The 26,686-nt window shown below is 44.5% G+C and overlaps 1 protein-coding gene and 1 long non-coding RNA gene across 8 annotated transcripts; one reads left to right on the plus strand and one right to left on the minus strand.

Moving 5' to 3' along the window:
• Positions 1-304: 304 nt before the first annotated feature.
• LOC311580131 lies at positions 305-8,494 on the minus strand. 5 transcript variants are annotated; one of them, XR_014773372.1, is made up of 6 exons: positions 8,358-8,494; positions 8,040-8,262; positions 6,953-7,038; positions 6,260-6,295; positions 2,134-3,181; positions 305-2,094 (listed from the first exon to the last, which is right to left on the minus strand). It is a non-coding gene; the product is annotated as an uncharacterized lncRNA (long non-coding RNA). The 5 variants fall into 5 exon arrangements; XR_014773373.1 differs by having other exon boundaries at positions 6,260-6,810; XR_014773374.1 differs by lacking the exons at positions 305-2,094; positions 2,134-3,181 and adding an exon at positions 4,151-4,444 and having other exon boundaries at positions 6,260-6,810.
• PRKAR1A (protein kinase cAMP-dependent type I regulatory subunit alpha) lies at positions 8,389-26,079 on the plus strand. 3 transcript variants are annotated; one of them, XM_084751402.1, is made up of 11 exons: positions 8,389-8,526; positions 11,590-11,769; positions 17,455-17,625; positions 18,350-18,441; positions 18,632-18,693; positions 19,994-20,040; positions 20,677-20,835; positions 22,980-23,040; positions 24,072-24,193; positions 24,951-25,032; positions 25,705-26,079. In XM_084751402.1, the coding sequence occupies exons 2-11, from the start codon at positions 11,596-11,598 to the stop codon at positions 25,875-25,877; spliced, it is 1,143 nt and encodes a 380-aa protein (XP_084607528.1). In that variant the 5' UTR covers positions 8,389-8,526; positions 11,590-11,595; the 3' UTR covers positions 25,878-26,079. The 3 variants fall into 3 exon arrangements, with proteins under 3 accessions (XP_084607528.1, XP_084607527.1, XP_084607529.1); XM_084751401.1 differs by lacking the exon at positions 8,389-8,526 and adding an exon at positions 8,734-8,901; XM_084751403.1 differs by lacking the exon at positions 8,389-8,526 and adding an exon at positions 9,294-9,420.
• The last annotated feature ends 607 nt before the right edge of the window (positions 26,080-26,686 follow it).

Raw genomic sequence — 26,686 nt, forward strand, 5'->3', positions numbered from 1 at the left:
AGAGCTATCCAGACATAGTAGATTATAACCTCAACAGAAGGGTCTTCCAACAAAGGCACTGTTCTTGCTCACAGTTTGAGGTGAGCTGTCTTCCATGGTGGACAGGTCAGGGTGGCAGGCGCTCGAGGCAGCTGGTTACACTGTAGCCACAGTCAGGAAGCAAAGAGACAACGTTGGCGATCTGCTCATTTTCTCCTGTTTTATTCCGCACAGGATTCAAGGGTTTGGGATGCTGCTGCCCTTGTTCAGGGTGGGTCTTCCCTGTTGCAGTAACTAACTCTCAATGAAAAAAAAAACCCTCATAGACATTCCTAGGGATGTGTTTCCATGGTGATTCTAAGCCCCAAGAAGTTGACAGTGTAGACTAGCCATCATGACAGTGTGCAAGAGTCAACGTTTGGTCTAAGGGAAATGTATAAACTATAACTTACTGCTTGTTTTTTGTGCAGTCTACAAGCCTAGTTTATATATACATATACATATACATACATATGTATGATAATATTTTGCAACTCATGGGAATTAGGAGAAATTCAAAGCATGTATAGTTTTATTGGAGTGTAGCGAATCTTATGTATTGTCTACAGATATTTCACGCTTCAACAATTCAAATGGGGATTGTAAAACCTGTGGCCACCCAGCCTAAAACAAATATCCGGCCCTTTATGGAAAAAAGTCTGTTATTCTCTGTGATGGTTAACTTTGATTATCAGCTGATTGAATTAAACACGCCTAGGAGATTAGTGAGCTGTACTTCTTGGTATGTGTGTGAGGACAGTTCCACAGGCTCAGAGTTCTGACCTGATGAACTGCCTAACTCAATGGACTCAGATATTTAAAAAATTAATTTGGTGATGATGACAACGATGGTGGTGGTATGTGCGTTTGTGTGTGCACATGCAAATGCGTGTATACACGTCACGGTTCACATGCAGAGGTCAGAGGACAACTTGGTGTCGTTTCTCTCTTTTTACCATGTAGGTCCTGGAGATGGGACTCAGGCTGCCAGACTTGTATGGAAATTGCCTTTGTCTACTTAACCATAACCCTCAGGCCAGGATTTAAATGGGAAGTGGTAGAGCAGTCTGTAGAAAGTGGGTCTTGGTTATAGAAAGTAAGTCACTGGGGGGCGGGGGGAGGCGTGTCTTTGATAGCTGTATTGTGTCCGGGTCTCTACTTACTCCATCTCTGCTCTGCTTCCTGCCTGCCATGATGTCAGCTGTTGCACCATTGCCCCCTGCTGTCGTCATGGACTGACAGTCTGAAACCATGAGCCAAATGAATCATTCCTCTTTTCAAGTTGTGTCAGCCATCCTGGCACAGAGACAACGAAACTAACGAATCCCTGCATAGACATGACTGGCCTGTAGATTCTTCCTTGGTCATGAGAATATGCCTGGTCTGTCTTGCCTGACACGGAAGCCACTACCTACAAGTGGCATTTGAAATGAGGTTGGTGTGACTGAGGGATGACCTTTGGGTTCTATTCAGTTAACTTCCTTTAAATCTGAAGAGCTCCCTGCGTCTGTGGCTACTTGCATGTTCCTGACAGGATGAGTGGACGACTGTGAAGAGGCTGATGAAGCGTGTGACGAGCTCCCATGTCTGAGAGCTCAGAGAATGGATACCTCACTTCCCCCCTCATCTTGTAACCGGGAAAACCAAAGCTTAAAGAGACTAATAGTACGTAAGCTGGCAAGTGACAAAGCTGTATGTAGTCCAGGTCGGTTGACTCCTGAACACTTAACCGAGCATGTGTGAAGCCCCTGGCTCAATTCCTGGCACTTCAAAATAATATGATAAGGGAAAAATGCCGAATAATTATCAAGGGACTGGTGCTAGCAGGCTGGTTCCTGTCTTTAACGAACAGCTCTGAGCCTGTTAGGCTCAGTTCCCATGCCCTTATATCCCACAGCTTTGGCTGGAATCTTGGCAGCTCCCCATCCAGTTCTTGGAAACTGGACAAATGACCTTCATTTCAATCATGCTGCTGCCCCCATTGCTTTCAGACCGGCTCCAGGGCCTGCTGGCATCTTCTGTGAGTGTTAACTACCCAAAGTTCCCAGTTTCAAGTTTGCTGCTGTCATTAGGATGCTGTCCCTTTGCCTTTCTAACGTATCCCCTCATCGAGACCCCTCCCCTCCGTGCAGGGCTCCAGTAGCACTCTGGTGAAACACCAAGCTTGTAAGCCTTGCTCAGGGTCTTGCTCTGTGGTGGTCTGAATAGGTATAGGCCCCATAGATTCCTGTGTGTGAGCGCTTGCCCATAGGGAGTTGCACTATTAGGAGGTGTGGCCTTCTTGGAGGAAGTGTGTCACTGTGGAGATGAGCTTTGAAGGTCAGGTATGTTCAAGATAGGCCCAGTGTGGCACACAGTCTCCTTCTGTTGCCTTTGGATCAGAACGTAGAACTTTCAGCTCCTTCCCCAGCAACCATGTCTGCTTGTATGCTACCATGCTTCCCACCAAGATGACAACAGAATGAATCTCTGAAAGTATAAGCCAGGCCCAATGAAATGTTTTCCTTTATAAAAATTCCCCATGGTCAAAAAAAATTACCATCTCTTCACAGCAATGACACCCTAAGTAAGACAAGTTCCTGCCTTACATCTATTGTGATTTCTACAAGGCAACTAGATGCCTCACACATAAAATGAGCATTAAATCTCACCTATCTCAAAGGCCGTGGCCAGGTAGGCTGAGGCCACACACCTGAAGAACTGCCATGGTCCCAGGTAGAGTAAGCCCTCTGGAGTGTTGTCCACCTCGTAGTAACAAACTCAGCTCATGCAGTTTCTAGTGTGATATTCAACTGGATGACTTAGTTCTCCAAATGCCCTCCACAAAGACCCCCCTCACTCCAGCGCATTTTACATTTGCTTCTTCTGCTCAAAACATGTTCCTTCTCCCTCTTCACCAACTCTTTTTGTTTGTTGGTTTGGTTTGGTTTGAGATGTAGTCTCACTTTGTAGGCCAGGGCTTTCCTCGGATTTGTAAACATTAACAGAACAGAAATTATCATTTCTCCAGATGACCTTGGACTTCTGCTCCAGGCTCTCAAGTTCTGTGATGATGATGATGACTGTCGGTCACCAGCTCTCCCTGTCCCTTGCCCCTTGCTTTGAGCCACCTCCTCCTGGAATCCCTGCTGCCCAGTGTCTGTCAGAGTAGGTACATATTAAACTGAAACAAGTCAAAATGCAGGGTTGACATGAATGTATGAGCTAGAATTATACAAATCTAAAATCAGATAACATTAAATCCCAGCTACATGCAGTTTGTTGGTCTTCTGTACCCACAGGGTCTACATCTGAGGAGTCAGTGACCATGAATAGAAGATAATAGAAAAAAAATCTCAGCATATCACCTGCACATGTGAAAATGTTTGCCTTGTCGTTTTTTTTTTATGAATGAGAAATTGACAACTATTGACATATCATTTGTTTTGATGTAGAGCATAGATGCTTTAAGTTGAAAATGCATCTAACATCCCATTAAGCACATTGTAAAGTGAAAAGTTGTTAGCCAAACCATTCTAAGTGAGGGATCATTTGTGGACAGGGTTAGCTGCAAACGCTGAGCTGCTCTGAGCATTTGTGGGCTTTAGTGTTTAGAGAACTGCATTTTGAAAGCTACAGTGGCTCATAACTTGTTTACACCTTTGCCCTTGATGGCTCCATTTTTGGTTACTAACCACCAAGGCCTACCACGTCAGCCTTAAGTTACAAGCATCTGGGGCTTATGCTTCACCATAATGCTGAAACCTCACATGTCCAAACGGGGCTGAAGAGAAACTATTAATGCATGGTGACGAGCAGGGAAACGCTGGGGCAGGGCCTTAGACTCCATCATGGACACTGGAGGAAATGAAGGCTGTGTGAAAACCTGAGTCATGCATGGCTAGGATGCTGCCTGCAAATGCACAATGCCAAACTCAGTGCAGAGAGCAGGGGCGGCCCCACCTCTTCTCTCCCTCCCTCCCTCCCTCCCTCCTTCTGTTCCTCATTCTCTCTCTCTCTGTATGTGTGTGTGTGTATGTGTGTGTGTGAGTGAGACACACACATACACACACACACACACACACAGAGAGACAGAGACACAGAGACAGAGGCAGACAAAACAATGACAACGTTGAGAAAATTCCATCCAGGAGCAAGGAAGTCTAGGTCTGCAAGCTAAGATCCCTCCAGGTGGCCAACACTAAGAACTCTTATTAAGGCTTGTTCATAAGCATCATGGAGACTATTGCTCAAAGATGTTTAGTGTAAAGCTGGTGGCTGTCTACTCCCTTTTATTGTTTAAGAATTTCATACACGCATACAAAGTGCTTTGATCAAATCCAACCCCCATTCCCTTGCCTCTTATTCTCAGCATGTGGACCAGCTGTCGGTTTCTGGATTAATCACCATTTACTGCCAAAAGAAGCTTCTCTGAAGGTTGATAAATCTATGGGTATAAAGATAAATACTCAAGGAGCAGTTTAATACTATGTTCATTTAGTATAGTAATAATAGTAGGCTCTCCTTCAGGGCCTATGTGCTAGCCAGCCACAGGTTCTAGGCCCAGTTAGCAATACTAGGCATGCCTTCCATTCTGTGTAAAAGGCCTTAAATCTGACTGGACAGTGGTTGGTTACTCCATGCCGCTACTGCACCAGTCGGTATATCCTGCCAGGTCAGTTGTTAGTGTAGTTCTTTGGATTCGCAGCTGGGTAAGACTGTTGGTTAACACCCCCTGGTGCCAGTAGCGTGTATAGAACCTTCTAGCACTATGAAAACTAGCCGGTAGGGCTGAAGCTTCCAAGTGAGTAACAGCTTGATACGTGACTCCTGTGAAAGGGCTGTTCAACTCCATGTTGAGACCCACATGTTGAGAACCACCAGGATAGATGACGCTGTGAAATTTTCTTTAAAGATATTATAAGCATTCAAACCACAGACTTTACATAAAACGCATGCCCTCCCTTCATCTACTAGCCTTATCTACTGTGTTGAAGATCTTAAAAGACTGAGGAAGGAGGTCTGACTGGGACATCAGACTGCAGTGTCAGCTCTTCCCTAGGTCTAGCCTGTTGGACCGTCTTGCAGCTGCCCTGTGGATTTGAGACTTGCCAGCTCCCACAGTTGTGTGAGCCAATTCCTTAAGATAAATCTCTCTGTGTACAGATATCCTGTGGATTTTAATTCTCTGGTGAACCTCTATTAACGTAATTCCTTCTTGTTGCTGAACACTGTGGCGTTCAATATGCTTTTTGGATGAAAGTGTTTGGGGTAAAGATAACTTTATTTGGAACTCACTTGTTAGCGTGAGACCCAAGATGGCTCTCCTTTTTTAAAGTGTTTCAGTACATGAGTAAGATTTAAGTGTTTCAGTACATGAGTAAGATAAACATCCTTCTTTAGTTCAGCCCACTTTCCATTGGGGGAAAAATAGGACAACCTTTGACATTTGGATGTGTGCTGGAATTGGGTTTTAATCGAAACCATAACTTTAGGTCCCCTAGGAAGCATAGATGCTCAGAGCAATGCATTCCCCAACTAGGTGGCAATAATCTGTAAAAAAAAGTTTCCCCTGGAATCTGGGAATATGTGGGTCTGTGTTTAGACAATAGGAACTTTAAGCACAAGAAACACTAAGAAATGAGCACACTTTTTAAAAAGTGCGTGGTGCGTGTGGCTGTGGTTGGTGTCTTCCTCAGTCTGTACCTCATATATTGAGAGTCTCTCTCTTGCTTGAGCATAGAATGTACTGATTCAACTGGTCCAGCCAGCCAGCTTGTTCCAGCGATGGATCTTCTGTCCCCGCTTCCTGAGTCCATGGGTCACAAGCGCACTTTGAAGCCAGCCCAGCTTTTAAATGAGTGTAGAGGCTAAAACATGCTGGGCTCCACTCTTGTGGGGGCACTTCATCCACTGAGCCACCTCCCCAGCCTGTATCTCTTTTTATTTTATTTAGGTTCATGTGTGAGGGCCCGTGTGTTCGAATGCATACAGCAGGCAAGCCTGGTGGTCTCCCTCACATGCTCCCTGTCTGAGGCGACTACAAGAGGGATGAGGTCCCCAGGACTGGAGTCACAGGACCGTGTGAGCCTCTGAAGAATAGCAAGTGATTTTAGCCACAGCCATTTCTCTGGGTTCTCACATCCTTTTCCTTCTGCTGCTTTCGCTTATTATGTCCCAGTAAAATTATTTTCACTATTGTTCCACAAACGTGGTGGTAGCAATTATGGCATTCTATTTCAAAGACAAAAAATTTACTTACACACTTACTGTCCTAGAAATTTCTTAAGGGCACAGGCTGAAAAGACAAGACAGACTGTTGAGTACAGGCAAGGGGGCTTTGGGGGGAACGGGAAATCTTGAAGATGTTATGATCAAACGACTTATCATTTCTGCCATGTAACTGACAAGCTGGCATACTCAGAGTGGCTCGGTGGCACTGCAAGCACATTTTTGCCCCCTGGAAAGCCGGGAGGCTGCTGGATTTCCACAACAGCTGTCTCAGTGAACCCTCCCGGGCTCAACTATCTGCTGCCTGCTCCCCGTTTTGTCTTCTAAAGCCCTAGCATATGAGGATCTGGCAGCTAGAACAAGGTTGAGAGCGACGACCGACACAGGAAACGGCGGTGGCTGGACCGATGCCTCCGCACACAGCTGAATGAGGACACACAGCCAGGTCTCAGCAAGGAAGCAGCTGTCACTCCAAACATTGGGCTCAGTGTCACCAGCTTGCTTGTTTCCTTCTTCTAACGTGGCTTAACTGCCTTAGGAAGGTGACACTGATGCTTGGACACAAAACCACTCACACTTAACCTTGCAGTTTAGGAAGGGAGAGAATAAGAAAACTCTCATTAAACGTCTCCACACTGTGTATGGGACACAGTGTGTGTGTGTGTGTGTGTGTGTGTGTGTGTGTGTGTGTGTGTGTTGCATTCTGCAAAGGAGGGTGACTTACCATCACTGCCTGGGTCTGAACCACTTAGCTTCTGTGACTTAGCTCTCCGAAACGATAACATCATAGAAGGATTACGTCTGCTGCACCTAGGACAGTTTACAAACACTGTAGGTGCTATTGCACACGTTTGCTTTTAATGGTCCATGTTAATACAGTCCCATTTATCCTTTGGGCATGGAGGAAAAAAGAGGCTCTAGGGGATTAAGTCCATCACCGGGGATGGCAGAACCTGAAAACAAACTCAGATTTATCTTCAGTGGTGTCGTCCCCCCCCCCCCTTCCTGAGAGCAGGCATGCTCAGTGCTATTAAATTTCCTCTCCTGTTTGCCAGCTTAGGGTTGAGTTTATCAGCCGTTCTTTGTACTGGAGAGGGTGAAATCCTATATGACTGAGTCTCTGTCTTTAATCCTCCATTTCACTCATCTCTGGGGGTAAAAAAGCTCCAATGGTCAACGTGCTGGGGGCAGGGGATGGGGCGGGGGAGGGAAGCAGCAAAGGGAGCAACTTCCTCCTTCTATGCCCCTTCCTTCTTCTGACGACCAGGGAACAATCACAACTAATACCCAGAGCCCTTAATTATATATAGTCTGGGGGTATTCAAGGACGAAAACAGGTTTAAGAAGTGAAATTTAAAATATCTTTTTTCCCAAATATTATAAGCGGGGAATCAATGCGAAAATTTTGCAGGAAACAGTGTAACCTTTTTGGTATTAAGTGTTAAGTCCATGATATTTTCTACACACTCTGCCCTAGACCATACGTGTTAGTAAGTTGCAGCTACTCAGACCCACATACTTCGAGTGCCTACTTTATGCCTTTATTTAGGTCCACTTTATTAACTTAACTTCGTATGTCTAAAATTGTCTACCCTGCTTTCATTTTCAGATATTTATGGGGGAAAGTTGGCTGAAGGCATAACGAAGTCCTCTATTCTCCAAACTTCTCCCGCGTTCTCCTGCAGCCTGAGATTTCCTGTGAGGTCAACGACTTTACACCACACAGTACAGCATGATAGGATGACAGAGCATTATCAGGACTCCGGGCTCCTTTTGGAAGTCTTTCCCTATGTCCTGTGCTCTGTAGGCACCTTATGGCCTCCACTGATGGCAGCTCATTCGAGGAGACAGCAGTCAGATTAGCCCAGCAGAGGCTTGGGTGCGGGCTCAGATTTCTCGGACCGGATGACAGGCGGAGGCCCGGCTATCAACGGGGCCCACACAGGATGAACACTCTGTCCATCACGAGAGCATCCCACATCCGCTTGTGCTCAGCTGTGGCGGATCCGCTAGGGCCTCCTCCTCTTCCAGAGCCTGGAAAACAGCAGGAATCTCCACGTCCGCCCAGCGTTCTGTGTGCCCCCCGCCCCGCCCCCGAGCCCCAAAGGACCAAGGGCGGATTTGCCCACCTGTCACCGAAACGTCCCACGTGGGTCTGTCGGAGGAGGGGCTGAAGGAGGGAGGGAGAAAAGGCGGAGGCGTGGAGGGAGGCAGTCCTGAGAGCCCTGGGAGGAACCGAGCAGGAGAGAGGCCGAGTTCTCTGAACAGGAGAAGAATCTAGAGGACCCCCGACACTTGGTAAGGATGGGGCAAATGAAAAAAAAAAAAGAGAGACAGAAACCAGGCTAGCGGGAACAGAAGGAAAAGATGGGAGCGAGGAAGGGGCCGGGCATTCGCAAAAGATAAGATGGATAGGTGCGCGGCAAGAGAACTGCTCTAGCCGGGCGTCTGCACCTTTAAGGTTGCCAAGGCAACCGCTCTGGCCAGAGCGAGGCGCATTGACGTCAGCAGCCGAGCGTTGATTGGCCGCGGTCGGCTCGTTTCCGGTGGAGCCGTCGCGGAGCCGCTATCGCACAGTGGAGTGAGGCAGCAAGCCGAGCCCTGAGGACGCCCGGTACCCCGGCAGCCTCGCTCCGCACAAGTCCCGCCCGCGCCGCCGCCGACCGTCCGCTGGTGAGTGCGGGCCCGTGGCCTGCCCCGGGCGCCCCGCCGCGCGTTCCTGAAGGCGCGGGAGCGAGCCAAGATGGCGCCCCGGGGAGCGCGCTGCGGGGGGACGGCCGCACCCCCTGTGCCTCCGAGGCGGCCACGGTCCCTCACGCCAGGCCTCGCAGCCCCCCGTGGCCGCCCCCTGCACCGACTCGCCACGAAGCCCAAGGCCTCGCGTGCTCCCCGCCGTCCCGTCCCCGGCCTTAATTGTCGCCTGATCTCCAGGCCTGCGCGGCGCTCGGCCTCCTTGGGCTCCCCGGCCGCCTCCGCCCCCGCGCGCCGCGGCCTCCGCGCCCGTCCTCCCTCCCCCACTTCCTGAAGGACAACAGCTCGAATTTTTTTTTTTTTTTTTAAACCGGAATCCGCCATGGCTTTTTCTGCCTGGTCTTGACACTCGGCTGTAGCCTTCATCCCCACCTGGTTGTTTCTGCACTTGGTTCCCCCCTCCCCTTCGCGGGCTCGGCTCTCTCTCCACCCCTCCACTCGGTGATTTCAGTCTAGCTCCGTTTCCTTTTGTCCCCCCCCCCTCGTTCTTTACCGATTTCCATCTCCCCCCCGCTGCCCCCCCTCCCCCCCGCTGCCCACCCCAGCCTTCCCAGGCCTCCTGCTCAAGGTCTTAGCCTCCTGCCTGCTGGGGGATGAGGGGTTGTCCTCCTGCGCTCAGTGGTCACGACCCGTGGCCTAACTGAAGCGAAGGGCACTTTCCTGCCCCTCCTCTTGAAAATACTCGGCGCCTTTTAACCCCTCCAGCTCAGTGCGGGTGTGGGGGGGGACAGTCAGTGTGACTTGAGGGAGCCCAGATAGATAGGGTTCTTGAGCCCTCATAGACGATGACCCCTCCCACGGCCCTGTTACTTGGCCGCCTTCAGGAGATGTGGGCCGCGTCAGCAACAGGCTCTCAAAGCGTTTTAAACATGTCCTCTAATGTAATCCTTCCGAAAGTGAGAGTTGAGCAGAACTGAATTTCCTCAAGAATCTGCCCTCTTATGAATAGACAGCGCAGTGACGTCTTAAAAGTGTTTGTTTTTGGAGGGAAGCTAAGTCGTTGGGTAGATGCAAATGTGGAATCAAGATATACCCGATTAAAAATATTAATTAAGGCCACAAAAGTAGATTGTTTGGGAGGCTTCACGTAGTAACTGCAGTAATTTGGGGGAATGTTTGTACTGCCTTTACCAGCGTCGCCTTTTGTAATGCATAAACCATTTTCCATTTAGTGGGCCCAGTTGAGCCTTCTCTTACCAGCCAGGGACCAGATCTGAGGCCGATTTCTCTGATCAGTTAAATACATGTACTGACATTCTTGAACTAAGACTGGATGCTTTGAAGATGTGTTTTATGCATGTTCCTGGTGGTCTTTAGTACTTGAAATAAGAGAAAGTTCCACAGAAGGGGATTCTTTGTTTCATATGGGTTGCCTGACCAGGAAGCGGGGCTAGAACGAATGTTATCTTACAGTAAAAATCTTCCCTTTAGTATTTATCCTGAACTAACATCTCTCATGTTTCTTTGTGGGTTCTGACTTGTGAGCTTGTCCTGGAGCCACACACTCTTGCCTGCTTTGTTGACTCTTTGTTACTGACCTTTATCTTGAAAGTTGTCCAGACAAAATGGTAACCGTGTAGCAGTGAAAATGGCTCTTTATCCTGGCATTTCTTTTAAATTCACTCTTTTACCTCCGTGGGTCCCCGAGCTGTAGTTTGAAGAGTGGTTAGTGTTGAACTGGTTTGCAGAGTGGAGAGTCGCCTTCTGATCGCAAGTGCTTAGGAATTAGGAGGAAAACTGACTGTTACAGTACCAAGCTTCTAACTCTGTGGCATGTTGGCCGCCCATTATTGTGTTTCTATTTCACATTGATGGAGTCTGAGTGCAGTTTTATCTATTGAGTCATCCTGGAAGCTTTAAACCAGTCCACTTTAACATATTCCTGACCAGATGAAGACATCCTTAGTTCGTGTGGTAGAGATTATTTTCCTGTACTACAGTCTATTTTCCTGTACTACACTCTTACCACTGATAATTGTATTGCTACATCTCAGGTTGGAGTTCAGGAAAAGATAGTGGAATGAACAGTTGCTGAGAAAAGGCGCCTCAAGCTCCTTTTGTGTTTCAGAAGATTCGATTCCACTAATATTTGACTAATCAGCTCCTTTGCCCTGGCGGTTTGCTGTGTGGCATTAGCTTTTGCTCATGGGATGGGAGGTGCACACAGGGGAATGGCAGGTGTTCTTCATTGTGTTCTGTGCTTTCACTTAGAGCCAACCTGTGTGCCTTTGTAATTCTCTGTCCTGTTTACCATTTACACACTTCCCACGTCATCATCCTGATATCTTTTGCAAGAGGACCAAATGAAATTTCCCTTAAGGGCCTGAGTCCTCATCCTTGGCATGCTTGCTCAGCAGGCATGTTGGCTCACACTTCCTCCCAGGAGCTAAGTGGCTTCTCTGAGTGTGCCTACTGAGCTAAGACAGAACAGTTGAATCTAAATGAAATGCTTATTTGGTGAATTCAAATCCTGTGTGTATTTTATATCCCATCCCCCACCTCCTCTTTAAACAAACTCTGTTGAGAAAGGATAAGAATTACATGATTCTGTTGTCTAGTTTGCTTTTGTGCTTTATAGCTTACCCAGCATGCCTCTGTTCTTTCTCCCAGAGAACCATGGCGTCTGGCAGTACTGCCAGTGAGGAAGAGCGGAGTCTCCGGGAATGCGAGATGTACGTGCAGAAGCACAACATCCAGGCCCTGCTGAAGGACTCCATCGTGCAGCTGTGCACGGCTCGACCCGAGAGACCCATGGCGTTCCTGCGGGAGTACTTTGAGAGGCTGGAGAAGGTAAAAATAAATGAGGGGGACATGCGATGACCATGGCAGTTGCTAGGCTTAGTGCTTCTGAATGTTGCTGATTTGTACCTTTTGGGAGAAGAGGAATTCTGACCAACTAAGAAGTCTAGCAGAAATTTAGATTATCATCCAGTAAAGGATTAAAAAAATTTTTTTTTTATCAGAACTTACCAGAAATTGAGTTGATGTTGTTTGTTCGACTAGTATAGCATTTCCAAGCAGTTGATTTTAGCTATTTTAAGTAATATTTAAAATATTTAAAACAAGTAGAATCAATCAAAAGTAGTGTGACAACTGTATGAATTGAGAAACAATTAAAAGCAGTTAGTGCTTTTCTTCAAGAAAGCAAGTGAGCTTTTACTTTACCCCCCATTTTAAAACTACAGAAATCCATCTGCACCTAGCTTGGGGTGGTATAAGCACAATATGTCCTCAACTCTTATTTTACTGTTAGATGGATGAATTGACTGTATAAAAAGAAGATAGATTGATGATTGTCATATTTTTACTGTGTTTATAATTTTGGTTAGGATTTGTTTCCCATAAAATATGCAATTGATTTTATTGTTGCATCTGTATTTTGTGTGTGTCAGTGTGACCCACAGGTACACAGGATGTATATTTCCTTTTTTTTTTTTTTTTAAGACTTACTTATTTTTATGCGTATGAGTGTTTTGCTTGCATGGATGTATGTATACCACATGCTTGCCTAGTGCCCACAGAGGTCAGAAGAGAGTGTTGGGTTCCATTGAGCTAGAGTTATGGATGGCTATGAGTCACCATATGGGTTCTGGGAACTGAACCTGAGTCCTCTGTAAAAAGAAGCAAGTGCTCCTAACTATGGAGCCTTCTTTCCAGCCTCCAGGATGTGCATTTCTAAGCAGAATTACAATTTTACATGAAGGATGATGTTTCAATGCACTTTGCTCCAGAAATGATGGATGCAAGTTTGATCACCCGGTGTTTTAAGAGGTTGATCTGATGTGCTTCTGTAGGTCATTGGGGGTGAATGTACCACTTTGCTATGAATGTTCAAGTTTTGCAGAGGTTCTGAGTGCTGGGGCTCATTTCTCTGACTCACGTTTAGTACCGAATTGTACAGTAGAAATATCTGCAAATTTCACATTGGTTTGGGCAGTTTCCTACTGTATGTAGGAATGTAGATTTTAAAGTAGCTCAGTAAGCAGGTATTTCACACCATTTCCTTGGAAACCTTTAAAATGCTGTTGATTAGATGATTAGATTAATTTGAAGAGAACACAACTGCTGAATAGTCCAGTCCCCCTGAACACAGCCTTGCCACCTTGGATTTGTTAGTAGAAATGCCGCTTCTTCTTACTTAAGCAGTCACTAAATAATGGGCATACCAGCCAGGAGTGTGCTCTGTTTTGAAATGAAGTGCGTTCCTGGAGATCTGGTTCTGAAATGGGTCATGGTAAGGTGATCCCTCTTGTTCAGACATTGGTAGAAATCAAATGAGAGGATTAAGTCAGTGAGACACTTAAGTGCCTATCTTTTTATAGGGAGTGTTGAGTGCAGGACACTAATTCAAAGCCTGTGTTTAACTGTGGGAGTGTTTAATGACTAACCAAGGTAGAAAGCAACAGATAATTGTTACTGTAGTTTCTCTGCAGGTGGGACTGTAGAATTAATGTGCATGGACCATCACCCCTCTCCCCCAGGAGAGGACACCTTTCTTGTACATTGAGGGTCTTTGTTGGCTTGCCAGCCAGTGTGTGTGTGTGTGTGTTCTCTCTCTCTCTCTCTCTCTCTCTCTCTCTCTCTCTCTCTCTCTCTCTCTTTCTCCCTCCCTCCCTCCCTCCCCCTGTGTGTGTGTGTGTGTGTGTGTGTGTAAACCATTTAGATTTTCAGTTAACTAGATTTTTGCCCTTTTAACAAAGCCATTATTTCATATATCATGTGTTAATTTTTATGTCTGAAAGTAAACTCAAATTTTTAACATCTCCATCCCTGTTGTCCAGGGATTATGTTTCTGAACCTTCAGTGGTTTCAGAAGAAGCACAAAGAAAGACTAGTCAAGAGTTGGTCAGTGGAGACAGCTGCAGTTTAGTTGAGACCAGTGTGCTCAGAACTTGAGTTCCCTTATGCCTGTATTTACTACCTTGCCTGTCTGGTAGATAGGAGGAGTTGTATCTACTACTTTTGATATCTCCCGTGTGCCAAATACTGTGTGAAGCACTATGAGTGTGTGTGTTTGCGTGCATGCATGTACACACACACACACACACACACACACACACACACACACACACAGAGACAGAGACACAGAGTCTTCTCTCTTTCCCATTAGTAGGGTATTAATGCCATTTTGCTGAGGCAGCAGTTGAATCTAAGGGAAGTTAAATCATAGCTGTGATCCTAGGAGTTAAGTGTTGCAACAACTACATGTAACCCTAGAATTTTAGTGGTTTAGTTGGTAGAACATGAGACTTTTAATCTCAAGGTTTTAGGTTTGAGCCTCACGTTGGATGCCAAATGTAAAATTATGGAGTTATGTGCCGTTCTATCCCAAATAAGACACGGAGACCTGTTATATTTATTAAGCGTCAAGCACTACAGCTGGGCAGATGTCCATCTATTCTAACCTGACTATTGCTGGTTTGGCCTACTTCCCAGCCATGTGCCCTGTCACCTACCATCTTACTCTTGCCTGCTGTTCCATCTGTGTCCTAATGGCCGCTCCCTCATGGCAGCCTTCTCCTTTGACTCTCCTCGACCTGAAGCCCCCTCCTGGGATCCGAAGTCCTGCCCTAACTCTCCTGCCTAGATATAAGCTGTTCGGCTCTTTATTAACCAATCAGAGGAGATGGAGAACAATTTTTATACAACATTGAGACAGGAGATACTTCACCGAAGTGACAAGGCCAACCAGATCTCTGGATGCAGAAATCAGCATATGAATGAATACACAGTCTCCCAACAGTGTGCCTATCTTGTTCTGGGTCTGCGTGGAAAGAAAAGCTGTCATTTAGGGCTTGATGATGTCAAGTCAGAGAAAGACCAGAAATCCAAGGCCTCCAGAGGCCGACTGTAGGAGTATTCATGGTGTGACGTGTCCACTTACATTCTATGGCCGAAGCAGGTCGTGTCAAGCCTTAAGTCCTTGAGGTGGCAAGCTTGTCTACAGAGAAAGCTGACAGGATCAGGGAGGAAACATATTTAGGAAAACCTATCAAGAGAGTGATAGGAGCAGAATTTGAACCTAAGAATTAAGAGTTTTAAGCTCAGCCTAGTGCAGAGCATATGCAGAAAGAGTCAGGAACCTTTTTTTTTTTTGGTTTTTCAGACAGTTTCTCTGTGTAGCCTTGGCTGTCCTGGACTCGATTTGTAGACCAGGCTGTCCTCGAACTCACAGTGATCCACCTGCCTCTGCCTGCTGAGTGCTGGGATTAAAGGCGTGCGCCACCACTGTCCAGCTGAGTCAGGAAACTTACTAACCAGTAAATAGAGCTAAGAGGAAGACTACAGCTGGTGACTGACAGTACCAGAGTAAGGATATAAAAATGTGCCTTTGTACAAACTAGAAATTGATGATCTCAGTGATGTCTCTGAGTCATCAAGATAGGATTATAACAGTGTTACAGGCTCTCTGGAGTCCAAAGACTGTTAATAGCAGAGTGCTTTTGTTATTTCAGCATTATCTGTAAAATTTGGTTAACTAGAATACAGTCCCAAATGAGAAGTCTTTGTGTGTGTGTGTGTGTGTTGTGCACACATGCATGCATGCACAGTGCATATATGTTTAAGTAAGTAGAGGCCAGAGATTGATGTCAGATGCTCTCTTTATCTTTTGAAGCAGGGTCTCTCACTGATCTTGGAGTTCACTGATTGGCTAGATGGCTAGACTAGCTGGTCTGAATGCTAAAGGGGTCTGCCTGCCCAGTGCTAAGGTTTACAGATGTGTGTATCCACCCTAAGCTGTTAGGTAGGTGCTGGGATCTGAATTCAGGCCCTCATGCTCACATGGCAGCTCTTGACCAAGTGAGCAGCTCCTCAGCCCCTCATTTGTGAATTTTTTAATGAAAAATTTCTGAAATGACAATGACTAGTTTGAGGAGTAGTTTTGTTTGTTTGTTTTTGTTTTAATGTTTTTATACTTTGAACTTTGAGAGACTTGGGGTTTGTAGTTCTGTGTTGATATGGGATAGGAAGGTCTTACCAGTTACTAGGACTACCTGAATGAAATGAGTGAAATTTCTAAAATAAAGTTTTAAATGAGTCACAGACTGAAATTGTGCAAGTATAGAAGGGTTTAACAGTGAAAGGTCTTCCAACGCTATTACTGTTTTTGCATGTAGCCAGTGTTTTGGATGTTATCTCTGTGTGTTTATAGATATATTCATTTCTGAAAGAGTGGTCTCTGTGTGTGTGTGTGTGTGTGTGTGTACCTGTGTGTATGTGTCATATAGGTAACTGTGGAGGGCTAAAGACAACCTTGGGGGCCATTCCTTAATAGCTATCCATCCTGTGTTTTTAGATGGGTCTCTCCTTGGCCTGGGTCTTGAAAGCTGGCCAGCCGGTGAGCTGGGACTGTCTCCTCCCAGAGTTAGGATTACAAGTTTTTGCCATGTCTCTCTTTCAAGAGGAACTCCCCTTATGATTGTTCAAGCACGTCACTGACTGAGCTAACTCTCTGGCCCAGGCATTTGCTTGTATTCTCTAATGGGATGATAACAGTATAAATACAGTATAACCGTTCTCAATGATCTTCACTTAGGTTGTTTCCATTGTTTTTCTTTTTTTCCTCAAAATAATCAGAAATGTTTTTGTATAGGTGTCATTTCACACATAAGCATGTTTTACATTTCTAGATGCAGAATTACCAGAATAGTGAGTCAAGAAGTAAATGTGCTTATACACACATGGATAATACAATTATTTTTGTTTTTCTCATTTTTCCCCCGAGTTGATAACTCTTCCCTTGGAAGACATAGAACTATGTCATAATTTGCACTAGTAGAAAGGAACTCTATTAACCTCTTGGTAGTCACAGTTCTTGCCTTTTCTTGAGATACATAGTGTCCTTGAATTGGTCTGTTTGCTAGAAGCAGGGCTAGAGCTATATGTAGAAGACAAGAAACGAGCATTTTACCACCCCCGCCCCCACCCCCGAGACAGGGTTTCTCTGTGTAGCCTTGGCTGTCCTGTGTTCACTTTGTAGACCAGGCTGGCCTCGAACTCACAGAGATCCACTGCCTCTGCTTCCCTAAGTGCTGGGTTATAGGGGTGTGCCACTGTGCCCAGCTGAGTATTTTACATTTAAAAAATCACTTTTATTGTAAGTAATTTGCTTACTGCTAAGTTAATTTGAATTTGAAAGGTGTTTGAGAATGAAGAAATAGTAGATAACATTCTTACGCTGCCCTTCAGGCCTAAGAACATTTTTTTAGTGAGAGGCCAAGTAGATGAAGTCATTGAATCAGTTTTCATGTGATTTGGCTCAAGAATTATTGGCATTGCCCCTCGTAAAGTGTAACTGTGCTAGCGGGATTTTTCTCAAATTTTACCCTGTTGCCCCATTTACTCTCTCCCTCCCAATTTGGAACTCACTTGGTCTCCTTACATTGATACTGGCAGAAGTTTGAAGTGAGCTGGGTTATCACTGGAATTTGAGAGTATACCAGCTTTTATAATCAGATATCTACTTTCTTTCAGGAGGAGGCGAAACAGATTCAGAATCTACAGAAAACTGGCACTCGAACTGACTCAAGGGAGGATGAGATCTCCCCTCCTCCCCCCAACCCAGTGGTGAAGGGCCGTCGGCGACGTGGTGCCATCAGTGCCGAGGTTTACACGGAGGAAGATGCTGCTTCCTATGTTAGAAAGGTATGTTTCATGTCTCAGTGGTGGGACTGCTTGTGAGGCTTTTGTAGTCCACTGTATTCTTTTGATAAGCACACACCCTGTCTATGAAAGACAAAGGTGCAGTTGTCAGCACTTGAGAGCAAACTTCTGTAATAGCTCCCCAGGGGAGAAAGTAGTGCTTATAAACCAGTGGGCAGCTGCGCGTGGACACTGCAGCAGAAGCAGGCAGCACTACCTTTCTCTCAGCTCATGCTGTTAGTCTCTTGACACCTTGTAATTCATGTTCTAGCTTCAACCTTTTATCCAGCAAGTTGCCTTCATCCTGGGGAGCTCTTCCTCAGAACCTGCCAACCATCTTAGTTAGTTAGGCTTTAACCTTTAGGAGGAAAGGCTCCAGCTACTTGGTGCTTGTGAAACTAACAATACTGTATGATTACAGTTGCAAAGTGTCTAGTTGTTTAAAAATACTTAATTTGCCTCAGAATAATGATTTTGGTGTAGGTATTTTGGTTTAGTGTGTTAACTTGGAATCAAGTACAGATCCTTAAGTATAAGCCTAGCTCCCGACAAGGGGATAAATCAGTATTTGTTGAGTACTTGGTGACTCATACAGGTGTGTTGTAGGGAGAATGTTTAACTCAAAACACCCTTGTTTAAATACCATTAGTTGGCATGCCATTTAATTGAAATGCAAGTTGCAAACTTTGGTTTCTAGGTTGTCACTTGACCTTTACTATCTTTCTAGGTTATACCAAAAGATTATAAGACAATGGCTGCTTTAGCTAAAGCTATAGAAAAGAACGTGTTATTTTCACACCTTGATGATAATGAGAGAAGGTAGGTGCGGGTGCTGTGTACATTGTTCCTAGTGGGGTGGCTGGGCCAAACTTGTGTCACTGTTGCAGGTTCTAGGCTCTTAGTTGTTCACCATGTGATTGGACTGAGAACCTGAGAGCTTTAATGTTGAGGTTTGAAATCTGTAGAGGAGACCTGTGACATCTAACTCCAGGCTTCTTCTGTCCTGCAGTGACATTTTTGATGCCATGTTTCCAGTCTCTTTTATTGCTGGAGAGACAGTTATTCAGCAAGGTAAGGGCTGCTGGCATGCACTGTGTTACGGGAAGGGAGGTGTGGTGGGCTTGCTTTTGTTTTCGTTTTACTGGAGCTTCTTTACTGCTCTGACCTTAGTGTTGGTATTGGGTCCTAATTCTTCACTAAATAATTCTCTACGTTAAAAGGAATTTTCTCTTTGGGATTAGTATTTCTGACAACTTTTACAGTCACCATTAAAAGGAATGCATGCCTATGTTACTATTGGATAATGTGTGAGATTTTAGAACAGTAATTTGCATGTCCTTTTTTTTTTTTTGATTAATAACCACATTTGCAAAACCACCCACATTCTGTATTATACAGCCCATTCGCTGTATGATTGTGTGCCTCCTACAGAATCTTAACCACTTTTGCCCATGTAGACTAACAAGAATCTTACTGGATATTTTCTTTTTTTCTTATTCTTAACATTTTTATAGATTTTTATAAGCCAAGTATTTCCCCATTTTGTGGCAGCCTAGCCTCTTGTTATTAACTGTTGAGTTGTTTGCACATTCTATAACAATTTTGTATGCGTGAGTCACCTACCTTTTTTTTGAGACAGGGTTTCTCTGTGTAGCCTTGGTTCTCCTAGACTCACTTTGTAGACCAGGCTGGCCTTGAACTCACAGTGATCTGCTTATCTCTGCCTCCTGAGTGCTAGGATTAAAGGTGTGTGTTACCACGCCCAGCTCACTTAACATTTTTTTTTAAAGATTTATTTATTTATTATATATACAGTGCTCTGCCTGAATTACACCTGGATCCCAGAAGAGGGCATCAGATCACATTATAGATGGTTGTGAGCTACCATGTGGTTGCTGGGAATTGAACCCAGGACCTCTGGAAAAATAGCCAGTGCTCTTAGCTCTGAGCCATCTCCCCAGCCCCATGGCTTAACGTTTTTAAAATTACATTTTATTGATTTATTTTGTGTATATGTGTGAGCACACATGCACATGCATGTTGTGCCCTGGAGCACTGGTGTGTAGAACTCAGAAGACATCTTGTGGGAATTGGCTTCTCTTTTCTCCATGTGGGTCTTAGCGATCAAACTCGGCTTGTCTGTCTTGACATCAGGTGCTTTACACCCTTAGCTATCTTATGGGTCCCCTAAGTTGTTTTACTGAAGCACAGTTTTAAAAGATACCATAAGATGACCCAAAGAAGTGATTAATTTCATGTCAATTTTTTTCCCTATTTCAGTCACTTAGCATCCGCCTGCAAGTTTACTATTTTATGTTAATTAAACAGTTATGATTGTTTCATTAATGACTCTGACATCTTGCTCTTTCAGGTGATGAAGGGGATAACTTCTATGTGATTGATCAAGGAGAAATGGATGTAAGAATTAATAATAGCAAACATAGGTTGATAATCTTGATTTTAACTTTTAGTTTTTAAGCATTAAGCATAGTGTTTGCAAGGGCAGATGATTATAACCTTGATAAGTCAGTTCCATCCAACACTTGCTGGATATTTTTATGGCACAAACTTTTTAAAGGTAGCTGCCTGTCTGTACATGCTGTTGACTACATTCGCTGGGGTTGCAGTGGAAAGTTCATGCATCCTGTGGTGGAAGGGAGCTCAGGGCACCACTGTGAAATAGTGCAGCTTTTAAAAATTCTGCTTTCTTTTTTAATCAGTAAAATGAAGATAAAAACCACATCAGTCTCATAGGATTATTACAACTTTCAGTGGCCTGATCCACATAAGTGCCCAGCAAAGCACTCTATAAGTGCGTGTCTGTCAGATGATACCAGTGCTTGTCTGAACACTTCTCCTCATCATATGATGGGCAGGCAGCTTTATCAGATCATGTAACTTGTCAGAAGTCAATGGTTTTGCTCTGCTCTCTTCTGCAGATGTAGTGTATATTCTGTTGTTTAAAGCAGGTTCAGAAATTTTTTGGAAAAGTTTGAGAAATAATACATATGTATATCTAGACAGAAACACTTTTTGATGTTATTTTTACTTTAGGTCTATGTGAATAATGAATGGGCAACCAGTGTTGGGGAAGGAGGGAGCTTTGGAGAGCTGGCTTTGATTTATGGGACACCTAGAGCGGCCACCGTCAAAGCAAAGACAAATGTGAAACTGTGGGGCATTGACCGAGACAGCTACCGAAGAATCCTCATGGTGAGAGGCTGTGGGGCTGGCGTGGGGTGCAGACTCTGACCCATGTGACTGATGGGAATAGTGTCACCAAGTTAAAATGAGGCTTCCCTGCTTTTAAAGTTTGAATAGTTTGAATAGTTAGGTTTAGGTTAATATTATTTCACTTAAGATAGTGATAGTAAACAAAAGTTAGGCCAGGAATAACCAGAGAAACTTGTGTGTGTAGGTAATTGTCAGGTCACCTTAGCAATCTGTCTGCCGGTGGGTGAATTATCCATCGTTGACTGCCCATTGGACTGGTTTTAATTAAGTGCATGACATCACTTAAATCCATTCAGAAATAATCATCTCTAAACTGAAACTGGGTTATTAGTAATAAATTTATGCTGACTTCTTGAAGGGATTATTAAAGCAATAAGGCCTCTGAAGCATTCTGCTCACAGTAAGACTTCTTGAGAAAATCATGATCTTACAGAGGAGCTTTAGATGTTGTGGTGGGTTGTGCTAGCCATCCTGAATTGTTTTCTTAAGTTTTTGTGGTGTCCATATGGCTGTTTGAAAATATATACGGTCTGGGGCTGCAGAGAGATGGCTTACCGATTAAGAGTGTGTATTGCCCTTGTAGTGGACCCAAGTTTGGTTTCATAGACCAGGCAGCTTACAGCCACCTGTAACTCCAGCTTCAGGGCATCTGATGCCTTCCTTTAGACTCCATGGGCTCTGCACTCGTGTGCACAAACCCACACACAGACATACACATAATTTTAAAAAATATGCCACTTTAGATACTTTGAAGTATCATAACCCTGGACTTGAGAAGAGGGGGTATCTCATGTCCCTCTCCCACCTCTGTGACCGCTCCCCGCCCCCCCAATCTCTGTCTCTTGTCTATCTACCCACCCACTGAGTTCAGTTAATGCTGCCTGAATTTGCAGTGGAGCCTTGGCAGCCTTCCAGCAACCACGCCCTGAGGGAAAAATGACTCCTCCTTCCCTGGCTACTGCCAGTTTTCATTAGCTTCTCAGCTGCAGGCTTTTTTCTAGTTTTCTGTTATATGTGCACCAAAACCCATGAACGCTCAAGTTCCTTACCTAAAACTACATTTGCACATAATGGTTGTATAGACTCTGTATGTGTTAAACCATCAGTAGCTTAGCTGGGATAGTTAAAGCAAAGAAAACAGTGTTTAAGGCCGGGCTGGTGGCTCACGCCTTTAATCCCAGCAGTCGGGAGGCAGAGGCAGGCGGGTCGATGTGAGTTCGAGGCCAGCCTGGTTTACAAAGTGAGTCTAGGACCGCCAAGTCTACAGAGAGAAACCCTGTCTCAAAAACAAAACAAAACAAACAAACAAGAAAGAAAACAGTGTTTAATATATTGTCGATACACTCTGTAGGAAATGACAAGAAGAAAGTTTGTATGTTGAACAACAGTGTCTTGTCCCCTGTCCCTCCTTTGCCCCTGAAGATTTAGATCTGCCATTGGCTGCAGAAGTGGGACCTGTGGCTATGGAGAGCAGATGGTTTGTGTGTGGTATGCACACATGTCCATATGCATTTGTTCAGGTATATGGAGTAGGGCTGAGGTGGTTTTTCCTTGTGAGCAAAGTTGGTCATAATTCATGTTTCTTCTAAGCACACCCAGTAAACTTTGTCTTAGATGAGATCTAGGGTGTTCAGGATGGTATGGCTGTCCAAGCCTAGTTAAGCTTAGAGCTGTGGGACCGTCTTCTCTCTGGTGACAGTAGTCTATTCCCTGCACGCAGCCTGGGAGATTCTGGGCTGCAGTGTGGAGGTCTCATGCTCATACATGCACTAGCTACGCAGTTGCTTTTCAGAGAATGGCTTGCCATTTCACCACTTGCTAGAACCTCCGAAAGGCTTTGTATAGAGTGACATACCAGAGAAAAGGGGTCACAAGAAACAACAGCCACAAGCTTTGCATTTACCTTTTGGTTTGTTTAAAATGTATTAATCCTAGCACTCAGGAGGCAGAGGCAGAGGTATCGCTGTGAGTTAGAGGCCAGCCTGGTCTACAAAGAGAGTCCAGGACAGCCAAGGCTACACTGAGATACCCTGTCTTGAAAAACTGAAAGTAAAAATAAATTATTCTGTAGCTCTGTGTGATAAATTCATCTCCATTGGACATAACATTTTTTCTATTTATAGGGAAGTACTCTGAGAAAGAGGAAGATGTATGAAGAATTCCTAAGTAAAGTATCTATTTTAGGTGAGTTTTGGAAAATTACATTGAGAATTGATAAATTGAAGCATTTGGCACAGCTTTTTACATGACATAAGTCTTCATTAGCTCTGTCATGTATTTCCATAGTCATAATCATACAGAATTTAGACAGTGTTTAGAGTTTGGCAAAGTTAATGGTAATTTTAATGTGTGTTCAATTTGCTACTAATGACAAATCCCATAATTAGCTTTGGGAAAAGCTTTGCGATGCCGTAGGTGCCCCCTCGTCCCCTGTACAGGAGCAGGAAGCTCACAGTGCGCTTTATGTGCTCTGGACATTGAGTTCCTCCTGCTGCAGCTTCTCTCCTGCTGTTCCCAGGAATGGGTTGGATGGCTGCTGTCTGATAGAAGTTAGATGTGGTGTTGGCCTCTTGAAAAGATCCAGACTTGTGGAAATTAAGGTTAATTGAACATACCATGTAGATTTCCTTACACAGACTGGGAGATGTTGACGCCTACCCTGTGTGGGATGTGGGTACTTATTTCTCCCACGTAGCAACCTGCCCTTGTCTGTTACAGTGATTTGACTTTCTCACCTTATTTGTCCTTTGTTTTAGTGTTTAGAATATTAGTTGGGCCTTTGGGAACAAAAGTTACTTTCTAGCTCCTTGTTATTCACAAGGTGAACTCAGCTGAGTGGTTAAATGGATAAATTACTTCTTTGAACATTTGCAAGGAGGTGCATGGGAAGCGATTACGTTATATTGGGTTACTTACTTGTAGGTTTGCTTTGCTTGGTGGTAATTTCAGAATTACATTTTCTTCGTCTTTGCCATTGAGTATAGTTAATGAAAGTTCCTTTAACCAGAGTTAAAGGAAGGCTGCAGCGACAGGAAGTCCTGCTTAGCCGAGCAGTATGTGACAGGTGCTGTTGTCCTGCCTCACCTGCAGTAGGTCTCTTGTGTAGAGTGGGGGCACTGTAAGGTTGCGTCTCTGGAGAGTTTGCTTTTGCTTAAGTTTTATTTACTTACTTATTTGTATATGTAGAGAAATTGTTTTGATGGTTGTTTTTTCAGAGTCTCTGGACAAGTGGGAGCGCCTGACAGTAGCGGATGCGTTGGAGCCTGTCCAGTTTGAAGATGGACAGAAGATTGTGGTGCAAGGAGAACCAGGGGATGAGTTCTTCATTATTCTAGAGGTACGGAGTTTGCCATTTGATTCCTTACAGCGTTGTTCACCTAGCAAGGTACAGCCAGTCTGATTTGTAGCTTTAGTTTTTAGGGCTCCCTGACAGTTTTTAAAAAATTATCTTTTACTTGAAAATACAACTTTGTGTGTAGGCTGCTACAATTTTAAAGAGTTTGAGTCAATTCTGGAAGAGCCCTAGACATGATTGGTGAAATTACTCTTTGCCATACTAAAAAGCCCCTCAGCCGTAACAAATATGATGATTCTGAACCATTGTTTAAAACATAAGTGCCTAGGCTATTTGTTAATGATTTACAATTCTAAAAGTTAACTGTTATTTGAAACATCTACCTATAATCCTGCTTGCCAAGCAGGTCGAGGTAGCAGCTTCAGAGTCTGAACTCTTGTCACACTGCAGATGCAGCCATAGACACAGGAGGAACCCTGAGTGTGATAGTCTATAAACATTGTATTTTTGAAAGATGCAGTGAGCTTGGGCATGGCCCTTTATGGGGAGTTTACTAACCAGTGTCTAAACTCCTTTTTAAGTGCTTGAGCTTGACAAGACTCTTGGTAGCAGATGCTGGTTAAATGGGAGTCACAGGACGTGGGGGGGGGGGGGGTTGGTCACTGACTTCTCAGTCACCTTTGACTGGAAGAGCAGGTACTAATTGAAATAACCCCCCAGGTAGCTGTGATTTTAGGGGATCTTTAAATCCCACTCTGGGATTTAAGTGAGTGTTTAGCTTCTTGCTGATGTTTTCCAGGGCACAGCTGCTGTGCTGCAGCGTCGGTCAGAGAACGAAGAGTTTGTTGAAGTGGGCCGACTGGGGCCCTCTGATTACTTTGGTATGTTAAGTTTCTTCACATCTCATTTCTTTGTGAGGCGCTGGACTTTTCCCGTAATTGGTCTTCTGAATTTTTTTTATTTTTGAGGCAGTGTGGCCTCTGTAGACCAGCCTGCCCCAAACTCACAGAGATCCGCCTGCCTATATTTCTAGACTGATGGGGTTAAATCGTGTACCTTCAAGACCTGCCTTTATTATTGTCTTTGAAATAGGGCCTTATGGTAACGGTGCAGGCTGGCCTTCTTCAGATCATCTGCTTTAGGCTCCTGAGTGTTGGGGTTACAGTCATAATACCTGTTAGATTTCTTAACCTATGTTCCATGTTTTGGTCCTTACAGAAATACTTTAAGATTTAACTTTATTCAGTTAATAAATGGACACAGACATAGATACAGACAGACAGACAGACACACACACAGGCACCTAGACTGTCTGGAATTAATTGCTCAATGAGGCTACTGGTCACCTTCCTGCCTGCCTTCACCTCTTGAGTGTTGGGGTTGTAGGCATGACTATAAGGGATTATTATCTATTAGCTGTAATATTTTTTGATATACAAATGTTGTGTGGCCTCTACTAAAGTTAAAAATCTCCTTTTCACAAGTAGACCTTTTTAGGAAATGGTTTCCATAGATATTAGTCTTTTCTTAGCCGCCTCGCTTCTCTTTTCTAGGTGAAATTGCCCTGCTGATGAATCGTCCTCGGGCTGCCACTGTGGTTGCCCGAGGCCCTTTGAAGTGTGTTAAGTTGGACCGACCTCGGTTTGAACGTGTCCTTGGCCCATGCTCAGATATCCTCAAGCGAAACATCCAGCAGTACAACAGCTTTGTGTCACTGTCCGTCTGAGGTCTGCCTCCTGTGCCTCTCTCTTCTCCCCAGTCCATGCTTCACTCATGCAGACTGCTTTCTTTTCCCTATCTGCAGCTCCAAGTGGCCACTGGCTTTACAGCTTCTTGTCTCTTTATACTAAAAGTTGCTTTATTGCACCATTTTTCATTTGGAGCATTAAGAGAATGCTCATTCACAAATAAATAGAGAGTTCTATGGACTTGGCTGTTACTGCTTCTCTCTGTGCAGTGCTAGAGTTCAACCTGGGCAATGAGTGCCAGGCTTTTGGTGAGAGTGGTCCCTGCACCAGGGAATTCCCACACTGAGGAGCAGTGCAGAGGTTTTTAAGTGACACTCATTATCATTTCCATATGACACAAGTGACATATTTAGACTGTGGCCATGTTTGCTGTATTTCTTTATAGAATAAATGATTTTAACCTTTAAGGATTAGAAGAATGAATATAGAAAAATCCTAGTACAGTAGAAAGACATCTGCCTGTAATTAAACTAGTTTAAGTGTGGGGCGTGCCCATGTTTTGCTAATTACCAGACAGATACAGCTAGTTCAGCTCCCTCAGCTTGGTTTTGTTTGTCTATTGCTAGTGTTTCTCTTCCAACCCTGAAATACTTTGGTGTGGCTGGCTCTGTATTCCTGCCTTTTAAGTTTGAAATCAAGTTGCAGATGGCAAGTACTGGGTCATGACTTAGCTACATCTGTCTCAGCTCACAGATTCTGATGAGAGCTTTTATTTATCCAGCTGGTGCCAAATACTGATTATGACATGCAGAATTGTGACTGAGAGCTTGAGGTCTACACTCTTGGT

Source organism: Acomys minous, assembly GCF_964271855.1.
Source record: "Acomys minous genome assembly, chromosome: 12".
NCBI lineage: Eukaryota > Metazoa > Chordata > Mammalia > Rodentia > Muridae > Acomys > Acomys minous.

Bases quoted from the DNA above. Each gene is read 5' to 3' on its own strand.
- PRKAR1A (XM_084751402.1), top strand. From the start codon at position 11,596: ATGGCGTCTGGCAGTACTGCCAGTGAGGAAGAGCGGAGTCTCCGGGAA. The intron at 18,442-18,631 runs GTAGGTGCGGGT...TCTGTCCTGCAG, and splicing joins CTTGATGATAATGAGAGAAG to TGACATTTTTGATGCCATGT. The intron at 20,041-20,676 runs GTAAGAATTAAT...TTTTTACTTTAG, and splicing joins TTGATCAAGGAGAAATGGAT to GTCTATGTGAATAATGAATG.